The sequence below is a fragment of the Phacochoerus africanus genome, chromosome 4 (genome assembly GCF_016906955.1).
Source record: "Phacochoerus africanus isolate WHEZ1 chromosome 4, ROS_Pafr_v1, whole genome shotgun sequence".
Classification (NCBI taxonomy): Eukaryota; Metazoa; Chordata; class Mammalia; order Artiodactyla; family Suidae; genus Phacochoerus; species Phacochoerus africanus.
This window is the reverse complement of record NC_062547.1, coordinates 139514447-139525163: the sequence shown is the minus strand read 5'-3', so window position 1 is coordinate 139525163 and position 10717 is coordinate 139514447. Positions and strand designations below refer to the sequence as shown.

The following is a 10717-nucleotide window of genomic DNA, read 5'->3' as shown; positions in this document are numbered from 1 at the left end:
GAGCTTCTGGGCATGAGAACACCAGGGGTTGCCCCTCGGGTCAGTGGGGCAACACAAGGCTGTCGAAATGATAGAAATGGAGCAGAAGGGCTGTCCCCAGAGACCGACAGCGGTTGTATGGAAGTGCAGTGACGCGGGAAGGTGTCTGACCGGGTAGGGCATGGGCAGTGCAGAAATTCACTCAGCTCGCCTAAGGAAGGCTGATTCAGCCAGTCTGGCCAGGCGCCAGGAATCCCCACTTTTAAAAAGACCTCCCCTCCCCGCATTGAGGTGATTCTGACTTAAGTGGCTCAACAACCTTGCTTTTGAGAATGGCTCAACGTGGCCTCTTCCTGGCCTTAGATCTTTCGTCCCTTCAGCTGTCTCTCACCAACTTGGTCTGAAAGCTTATTTCAGCCCTGCCTTTAGAGGCCGGTAACCAGATCCTGGGCAGCTGGACCGGAGGCGGCGGGGCTGCAGCCGCCAGGGGTCGCCAGAGGCCTCGGCTCGTGCGCTCGGGCTCCTCCGCCCGCGGACGCCGCGCCCGAGCGAGCGAGCGAGCGAGCGAGCGGAGCCAGAGCGCTGCGGGCTCACAAAGCGGCCGGACGCGCGGCGGCGGGAGGCAGAAGCGCAAGGGAGCGAGCCCCCGGATCAGCCTTCTCGGCGACCGCGCCACAGGAGCTCGAGCAACTCGGTCGCGGGCACCCGGGCCGGGCCCCAAGGTACGTGCCCCGCCGAACCCCGCGCCCCAACTTGGCGTAGTTGGGACGTCCCCGCGGCCGCCGTGGGGCTGGCGGGGTCAGGGCCTGGGGCTGTCTCCGCGCGACCCTCTCATCCGCCCAGGCGGCAGGGCTGGCCAGGGGAGACCCCCCCCATCCGCGGGCTTGCCCCCACCCCCCATTCTGCCGGAGCTTGGACTGCTCCTCGGAGCCCCGTTCCCCTCCTCCCTCCCCCGGAGCTCTGGGCGCCGTTTCTGGGAGTGCGGCTTGGCTTCGAGGACTCCCCCGTTTTTGAGGAGGGGTGCTGAAGCTCCTCTCAGAGAGTGGCAGTCAGTGGGGCACCCGGAGAATAGATGACAGGGATTCTCTATAGTTTGATAGCAGCCCCTAATTTGTGACGCAGCCTCTTCATTAGTAACTGAGTCCCCCATTGGGAGAGGGGTCCCTAGAGCCGTAGATCCGCCCCAGGTGTGCTAGGGTTGACCCTGTCCCCGCTGGGAGATCCCCCGCCCAGACAGCGGGGGGGGGGGCGGTGGTGGAGGCCCCCGGCCCCGGGCGGGGGTCTCGCCGCCGCCCTGCCCTCCTAGCTCACTGCCCCCGCGTGCCCCTGCCCCGCAGATGCCAGCGATCGCGGTGCTCGCGGCGGCCGCCGCGGCGTGGTGCTTCCTGCAGGTCGAGAGCCGGCACCTGGATGCGCTCGCCGGGGGCGCGGGCCCCAACAACGGCAATTTCCTAGACAATGACCAGTGGCTGAGCACAGTCTCCCAGTACGACCGGGACAAGTACTGGAACCGCTTTCGAGATGTGAGTACCGCCGCCGCGGCCGGGCCCTGCGCGGGGGCGGGGGACCTTCTCGGAGGTGGGGGGTCGGGGGGGGGCGACTTCCCAGGCAGCTTGTCGATCCCGTTTTCCTGGGCATCGTCTTGCCTGAGAGGAACTTTGAAGAGAACTTCGAAGGCTTGATGCGCTTCGCCTGTTACCTGTGGTCCAGGTGTAGGACTGGGCCAGGTGACGGCGCTGAGTGTGGTGTAAACAGCGAGCAGCTGCGGAGGGAGAGGCTCCTTAAGCTTGTGGGTTCGCCTAACGCTGATGGTTGACTTTGCCAAGCCCCCTGGAGAACCTCCTTGGCAGCTGATGCCGACCATCTCTAGGGTGTTCCAGGAGAATGCCTGCTGCAGAGGTTAGGTTTGCGGGGAGCCCACCTCATTGCATAGGGAGCCAGGTGTCCCAGGAGGTTGGGAGAGTCATGGCCATGGGCCTGATTAAATGTGAGGTGGGAGCATGGTAGTTGTGACCCCTGTCCTCTTTAGGGGAAGAGAAAGGGAGGGGACAGCTGGTGGAATTGGTCCACTGCCTTGAGCCGGAGCCTGGGTGGCAGATAATTGCTCTGCCCAGGGAGCCTGGGAGCTGTGGGAGGGGAGAAAGTTATTCCTGGGCGCCCAGAGGCAATCTGCCTGTTTCTGCCCCAGGCTTGCTGCTGCTCCCCAGGTACGCCCCAGAGGATGCTGGACGAGAGGCACCTGGCACCGTCTTTCCAGCAGATGGCATCCCTTTGTGCTGTGGGCGCTGCTGCCAGCTCTCCACACGGTGGCCCCAGGTGGCTGGGGTCCTGTGCTTCCAGGGAGCCAGAAACAAACTTGGATGATACTTGACATTAGGAATTCCTGCCCTTGGGAGAAACCGGTAGCCCAGAGTCCTGGTCTTATCATGGGGCTCTTTGCGGTGGGGTGTGTGTGTGTGTGTGTGAGAATCACTTCCTTCGCTGGTATGCCCAGCCCTTCAGACAGAGGATCTGAGGAATGCAATGGATTCAGATGTTTTCTAGAAATTTCTAAAGAGCACCTGTCCAGGTCCCATTCCAGAGAAGCATAGGCCTTGAGTAGAGGCTCACTCTTCCTTTTCTCTCTCCCTCTAGGTAGTGGTGGTCTTCTCTTCGCAAGGGGCTTTCATATACTTTCAGCGAACTGCCACCGTTATGTGGGGCGTTGCTCTTGGAGCTCGTACTCCCTGTACCCCGCCTCCCCGCCATGAGATCTCTGCCACACATCCCCCTGTACCTGACCTGTTAACTGTCATCAGTCAGTCCCTTCTTTTCTGTTCAGCTCTGAGGAGCCCTGCACTGACTCCCTTTGCCATGCCCAAAAGATGCCCCAGGAAGCTCCCCTTCCTGGACCCACATGGGGTAGAATTGATCTTGCTTTTTTCTTTCTTTTGCCATCATGTTTTAGGTAGAGTTGAGCAACAAGGCAGATGCCTAACTGGGCTAGAGCTGGGAGAATTGGGCCGGGCGTGGAGAAGGTACCTTTACACATGCCTTGGTTCGAGTGGCAGTGTCAGATGGAAAGAGTGTGCTTATTGGTCTTCGGTTATGGAAAGGTGCTTTGTGCCTGTTCATAGTATTCTAGTCTTGGTGTATCATAAACATGATTTTATTCTTATTTCCCCCTCAGCTTTGAATTTTGAAAGATTGCATTGCTCTTCACTTCTTGTCTTTCTTGCACATGGTGATATTTTCAATTCCTGGACTGAAAATCCTGACCGATCCCTGTGAAGCTCCCACCTGGGGTGCTGGTTAAATTGTAGTGTCCAGCTTCACCCCGACCCCGAGTTTCTTATTCCACAGTTCGGGGAAGCGGGCTGGGAATCCATATTTCACATGAACATTCTGGGTACTCCTATTGATGATTAAGAAATGCTGCCTTGTAAAATGTCCAAAGCTTAACAAGAGAAAAGCTTCTTTGTTCAAATGCACTGCTTTTTTGTTTCTGGAACGATTTTAAGTTTTAAACTAATAATTTTAGCACATACATTCCTTTAAAATGATAATTTAATCCAGCCTAGCATGAAAAACACCTAAAGATTTTGTTAAAATCCTGAGTACCTTTAATCATCAACCATGTTACAGGCTTCCTGGAGTCTCTGATGCTCACCATGGGTCAGACATAATTTGATGCCATTAACTGCTTTAATGTGTTGTGAACCTCAAACTAGATGCTCTTTGAGGCCAAGTCGGAGTGTCTTCATTAGGGTCTTTTACTTGGAATAACCGTAAAGCCTTGGGCCTTGGGGACCAGGGACTAGAAGATTGACTTCCTGTGGAAACCAGCAAATCCTTCAGTGGCCAGTGACAGAGTCCCAGCTAATGGTGGCATTGCTCAGCCAGCCTGCTTATTTTCACAGCCAGGCCTTGCTCGAGGTTAACCAAGCTCAGCCTCTGTGCTGTTGTTGCAGTTCCGTGGAAGCCAGTGATAACTTTGAAAGGCTCTGCCCTGAGATTATTGTTACAGTGCTTGTCAGTTTTTGAAAATCATCTTGCCTTCTTGCCTTTCCCCTGACTAGTCTCTTTTTTTGCACTTGGTGGAGAGTGAGTTAGAAATGATGCTTGAACCTGAGATACTGAAAACTAAGGGCTCGTTTTAAAGAGTTAATGGTGGCCATTAGTGGTTGTTGCGGGGCTAACTTTGAAGTGGAAATGATGGCGGCCGGCGCCCTGTGCTCCCCTGCTCATTGAGTGTTCTGTGACAGCCTCTGCTTCGTGCTTTGAAGCCTTCCTATGGCTCCAGATACACAATCACCGTCTACTTCTTTCCAGAAGTAAAACTTTCGCAACTACTCCATGGCTTGTTGCCTGGAGCCATGGCGTCAGGAGAGAGAGAGAGAGAACAACATACAGATATTTGCTCCTAAATACCAGTGGTCTGTTAGTTTGGTCATTATTTGTTTTTAAAGACCAGCAGTTGGTATGTTTTGAGCCAAATGGAGACCCAAGACTTTTGCACAAATACAGTATTAAGAGGAAGAAGATGAAAAAGACAGATGTTTGCATTATGTTGTACAATAAATTTCCCACCTCCAGCTGCTCCCACTGGCATGCTTTTAACTCCATGTGGTTTGGGGTTGAGGGGTCAACTACAGCCATTCTCCTGCTTTTTTTCTGACTCTAATTTGGCTTTCCATAATCATTACTGTGAGCAAAGCTTCCTCTTCCCATTGCTACATTTGTTTATACCTTCATTCATCACTACAAATATATATATATATATTTGTCTTTTTAGGGCCACACCCGTGGCCTGTGGAGGTTCCCAGGCTAGGGGTCTAATTGGAGCTGTTGCTGCTGGCCTATGCCAGAGCCATAGCAACACCAGATCCAAGATGAGTCTCCGACCTACACCACAGCTCATGGCAGCGCTGGATCCTTAACCCACTGAGCAAGGCCAGGGATTGAACCTGCAACCTCATGGTTCCTAGTCGGATTCATTTCCTCTGTGCCACGATGGAAATTCCTCATTACTGCAAATATTTGACTGTCTATGACATGCTAGGCAGTGGGCTGCAAGGGTGAGCAAGAAAAATAAACACTGTCTTCTCTCAGGTCACCTCTGCTCTATTGGATGAAGTCCCTTAAGTTAGGCGTCACTATTTCTTAATCTGTGTTCTTCTTTAAAAAGTGAGTGTTTTTTTTTTTTTTTTTCCTTGTAAAGGTAATCTATACTGGTTGAAATTAAAAAAGAAAACATTGCAGAAATTGATACCTAACATTTATCCAGCACTTAGTGTGCTGGTCATTGTTTAAGGTACTTTCCATATGTTCTCTCACTGAATATTCGTAACAAGCCTAGGAGGGAGGTACTGTTATTATTATTTACTGGGAAGTGAAGACTCTTGCCCCTGGGGCTGGGCTGGGGAGGAGCTGGACTGGCCCCAGGCGCTCCAACTCTTGCTCTGCACTGCAGCCCCTCACGAGTGGGTGGGTTTTGGCCTTGAGCCTCCCCTGGTGTCACACTGCGAAGCTTTGCTGCGACCTGTCTGAGGGCGACCAGGGGAGAGCCCTAGGTTGAGCCAAAGTAGTGTGAGAAGCCAGGTGGCCACAGCTTGTTGTAGGGGGTCACATCAGGGCTTATCTTCTGCTAATAACGAGCTTCTGATTAGATTAATATCGTTGCTTACACTAAACATGACATTTTCTTTCTTTTGCAGTCATGAAACTAGCCCTGACATTTAACTCGGGGATAATTACCTTGAGCAGGCCCGAAGACTCAGAAGGGTTGCCTTGGCTGGCATTTATCTTACTCCAGAGTGACCTGAGTTTGTAATTCTAATGAACCACAAGGACCAGCCCGCATGTGTGTTGCTTCTCGTGCACACTCTGTGGGATATGGTGGTCCCTGTAGCAGAACTGGCGTGGCAGTGAGCATCTCATCTGCTCATTTGATCTTAGTGTCTCCGCTATAATGAGTTTCAAGGGCAAGTGAGGCTTATTGATAGAATAGTGGCTGGCTCAGTCTGTGGGCTTGGTGACAAGGGAGGTGGTATGGCTTAGTGGATCAGTCATTAATCTGTCACCACAGAAACCTGGCTTGTAATAGAGAGTAGCAGAAAATCATTTTGATTAAACAGGTTCAAGGAGAATTAAATGAGTTTGTGATCCTGACTTTCTTTAATGAACCCACTACCTTAAATCCCTTGTAGTAGATGACCACTGATAGAAATAATTATTTCACAGGAACTTTATCATAAAGGGACAGTTTAAAAGTTGATGGGCCTTGAGGCCATTCTTATATTTTCTGTCCTTTTCTTCAGTTTGCCCTGGCAGAGAGAACCTAGTTTTTGCTTGGCAAGGATGGCAGAGCTTTTGCCCTAGCTGACCCTCCCAGGCTGAGTTCCCTTGCATCTCCTGGTCCACCCAGCCCTCCCCACTGTGGTTCCCCCGAACTAGATTGCTAGGAGGATGAGGACTCCTGTATGCTGATGGGATTATTTTCAAAAGCAAGTGGTCCCATATGGATCATGATACCTTTATTCCTCCCCTGGGAGAGTGGGGCATGAACCTTACCTCAGCTGTTTTATCTTCTTTTTTTTCTCCTTTTGTGGCCACACCTGTGGCATGTAGAAGTTCCCAGGCTAGGGGTCAAATTGGAGTTGCAGCTGCCGGCCTCCACCACAGCCACAGCAATGCAGGATCCGAGCCACATCGTTGGCCTAGGTCACAGCGTGCGGCAACACTGGATCCTTAACCCACTGGTCCAGAGGCTGGGGATCAAACCCAAATCCTCAGGGACACGATGTCAGGTTCTTAGCCTGCTGAGCCACAACGGGAACTCCAACTCTTTCATCTTGATTGGGGAGACACAGTAATGTTAGTAATTAAATATTTTATAATAAATAATTTCTTACACATTTACTTGCTGTATATATTTCAAACCAAACACACTCAGGGTCTGCCCTCGAACCCATTCAGGATGCCTCATTTTACCTTTCTTCTGGGGAGGTGACTGTTGCCGTTCTTTAGGAAATTGCTCAGACCCAACGTGGTACCTGGTCTCATCGCCCCAGGTAAGATAATTACAGACAGAAGAAATTTCCTGTAAGAGATTAAGTAATTTCCCTAAGGTTACGAGATTTTTTTTTTTTTTTCCTTGGCCAGACTTTTTTCCAGTATAGTTGTAAGATGCACCATTTTTGTGCACTGCTGAAAAAGAAGGCAGTGCCCAGGAGGAAGAGTTTCATAGACCCGGGGGTAAAGCCAAGATCCCAGAGGACTACCCCTCAGGGTAGAGGTAAACAAGAAGTGAAGTCACTGTGCAGAAAGGGCCTGTAGCAAGGCGGCTTGTGTGTCTCCACCTTGGCACTGGTGGATGAAGGGGAAATGTAGGCTCTGAGCAGTTTGGCCGATTTCTGGCCTGAATGCACACTGCCACACCCCCAACCCCAAACCTTAGGCCGTTTGTCCTTAACGAATCTCTGACTTCTCCTTTGTCAAGTAGCTGAGGATCACATCGTATTGGTGAGGACTCTGGATTGCGAGTGGCTAAGAATCTGGTCCAAGCTGGCTGAAATGGAACAGAAAACCGATGCAACTCGTGTAACTGAAAATTCCACTGACGAGCTGTGGATTCAGATAAGGCTGGGCCTGTGGGACCCGATCGCATCACAGGGGGTGCGTGTGTGTGTCATTTTCTTTGCCCTTCTTCATGGCCTACCCCATCTTTGGCCTTTATTGCCTCCATGCTGGTTGTGTTCTCAGGCTGATGAGTTCCATGCGGTGGCTCATGGCAACTGCACATTGACATCCTCCTGCAGTTCTTATGTCTTAATATTGTCACAAAAGTCCAAGAATTGAGACGTGTCTTATGTACCTGTGTGAAGCACCCATCCCACAATCAATCCCTTTGGCCAAGTTGGTAGAATATGCTGATTGCTCAGGCCTGGGTATGTGCCCAGCCTGGGGGCAGGGCCCGAGAAGTGGGCATGGAATGGTAGTGAGGACTGCACTGGATAACACGGTTAAGGAGGGTCGAAGGGTAGTTTCTTAAGGGGAAATGGATGCCTTGTGGGCAGACGTCACAGGAGTCTGCCGCCCAGGGTTGGCACGAAGAGTGAAGTGGCTAATTCAAGTGAAGCTTTTAGCAAAGTGTCTGGCTTACTACACAACAAGTGGGGGCTAATTATTTTCATTGACAACTCCTGTTGTGTGTATTATTCTTCAGCTTATAGTTGTATATATTTGTATTTCGGATTCTTGAATGGTTGGGTTCTTCCTGAAGAAAGAGCATATGTCTTATCATGCTTGACACACGGTAGGTGGTCTGTTAGCCTTTTGTTGATTTGAATTGTTATCTAAGCACATCTCTTGATGAATCTCTGGGAAAGGAAAGCCTGTATGATTACCGGCATATGTGCTTTTACAGTGTTGGGTAGGTGGAAATTCTAGGTTACACACATATCGAAAAACATTAAAAATTTTGTTATTAGCCTATAGTTGACTGAGAATATTGTGTTTGTTTCAGTTGTTCATCAAAGTGAATCAGTTAAACATAGATTCCTTCCTTTTCAGATTTTTTTCCCATGTAGGTTATTACACAATATTGAGATTTCCCTGTGCTATATAGTAAGTAGGTCCTTGTTACTTGCCTGTTTTGTGTATAGTAGTATGTTTACATTAATCCCCACCTCCCAACTCATCCTCCCAGCCATCCCACATTTTCCCTTTGGTAACCATGAGTTTGGTTTTGAAATCTGAGTCTGTTTCTGTTTTGTGACTAAGTTTTTTGGTATGATTTTAAAATTAGATTCAACATATTAGTGTTGTCTTAAGTCACTTGTCTGACTTCAGGTAGTGTGATAATTTCTAGGTCTACTCATGTTGTTGCAAATAGAATTATTTTGTTCTTTTTTATGGCTGAGTAGTATTCCACTGCATGTATGTACTAGTTCTTCTTTATCCGTTCCTCTGTCGATGGACATTTAGGTTGCTTCTGTGTCTTGGCTATTGCAAATAGTGCTGCAGTGAACACTGAGGTCCATGTATCTTTTTGAATTATGGTTTTCTCCAGATAAATGCACAGGAGTGGGATTGCTGGATCATTTATGGTAGTTCTATATTTAGTTTTTTAAGGAACCTCCTTCCTGTTCTCCATAGTGGTTGTAACGATTTACATTCCCACCAACAGTGTAGGAGGATCCCCTTTTCTCCACACCCTCTTCAGCATTTATTGCTTGTAGCCTTTTGAATGATGGCCATCCCAACTGATGTGAGGTGATAACTCATTGTAGGAAAAACTGGTTTTAATCTAAGCCCTGTCTCTAAGCCAGGACCTTACAGCGTTATAATCCCTGTGAGGCTCAACCGATGTGCAGAGATCTTTGTCCCTAGACCTTTACCATTGAGCCCAGCACTGCTAAGTGAACGTTTGAATGAATTTGAGTAAATGAATGAATGAATGTGTGAACTCTACCAGACCAGGACTCGGCACACCTCCCAGGTGAGGAGAAGGCATTCTTGTCGGATGATGGCTGGCCCCACTGAGTCGTGCTGGCCTTGGATGTGTGTCTCTCATTCTGTTAGTAATTAACAGTGGTTATGGTTACCAGCAGATGAGCGTGCTATTGAGAGGCAGAGGGACCCTCACAGAGAAACTAACCCCCCCTTACATGTTGGGGACAACCCCTGAGCAGGTAAAACGTTCTTTGAGGCTGAGTCCGATTTTGGTGAAGAGGCGCCTCTTAACTTGAGCTCACCTTCCAGTCTTGTAAGGATAAACTTGGGTCTTGACTGCAGGATCGGTTTCTTCATCTGTAAAACTAGAGTGATTGTTCCAACTTTGTGGGGTTTTCAGGAGCATGGCGTGAGCTCCTGGCATGAAAATAGATACGTGTGATCTTTCAGGGAGTGGTGTACCTCAATTATGACATAATTTCTGAGGCTCCCCTGTGAGCCTGAGTGAGTTTCTGGCACACAGCTGTGGATGTTGCTTTCTGGCTCATGTCTTAGATCAAGGTTGGGGAAAATTGTTGCATTTCCCTTGAGCCGATCTTCATCCCTTGCTGGTCTGTAAGGTTGTCTGAGGCTCCATACAGGGCATTCCTTTATTTTTCTGGTTGCAGCTTCTGGCACAGAAGACCTTCCCATCATATTTCCAGTTTTCATTGGACCTCTTCTGAAACTGGAAACTCTCACAGTGTGTCTGAGAGGGGGTTGAGGCCAGTGGCACCTGAAATCCTAATCCATGAAGGACTTCCTAGGGGCCCTATTATGCTAAGTAAGACCTGTTTGGTGTCACTTTCCATGTTAAGCTCTGATTCACTTGCTTCTAGCCCATCTCAAAAGGTGAAAACCCGTCTTGTCCGGCAGCGTGGTCCCAGGCTGGCTTTGGGAGCGTGAGGTTCTGCATCACTGTCCTTAGGGAAGCTCCTGCAGGGTCCAGCAAATGCTTGTTGGCTTTCAGGAGTCCCAGAGCTCCAGGTTTGGCTCTGGAACGAATGGGGAAATGCTAGAAGCATTGGCTAGGCCTTTTTTCCTTTTCTCCGCACATCCAGCCCTTCAATTCCAGATTGTTACAGGCCATCAGAGGACTTGTAGTTCACCACAGCCAAAGCAGGGTGGCCATGGTTTAAAACCCAAACAATCATGAAGTTAACACAGGGCATGGCACTTTATTGGTGCAAGAGAGTTCTGCACCTGCCAGCTATGTGCCAGGCCTTGGCTGGGTGCTGGGTAGAGAGGATAAATGTGGCTCCTA

The 10717-nt window shown here is 49.8% G+C and overlaps 1 protein-coding gene across 1 annotated transcript in view; it reads left to right on the top strand.

Moving 5' to 3' along the window:
* Positions 1-539: 539 nt before the first annotated feature.
* SPOCK1 (SPARC (osteonectin), cwcv and kazal like domains proteoglycan 1) overlaps positions 540-10717 on the top strand; it is a 509504-nt gene continuing 499326 nt past the window's right edge. The window contains exons 1-2 of the mRNA XM_047778695.1: positions 540-701; positions 1317-1502. Of these exons, the coding sequence (XP_047634651.1) occupies positions 1317-1502 (186 nt within the window). The 5' untranslated portion in view covers positions 540-701. The remainder of the gene's footprint in view (positions 702-1316; positions 1503-10717) is intronic.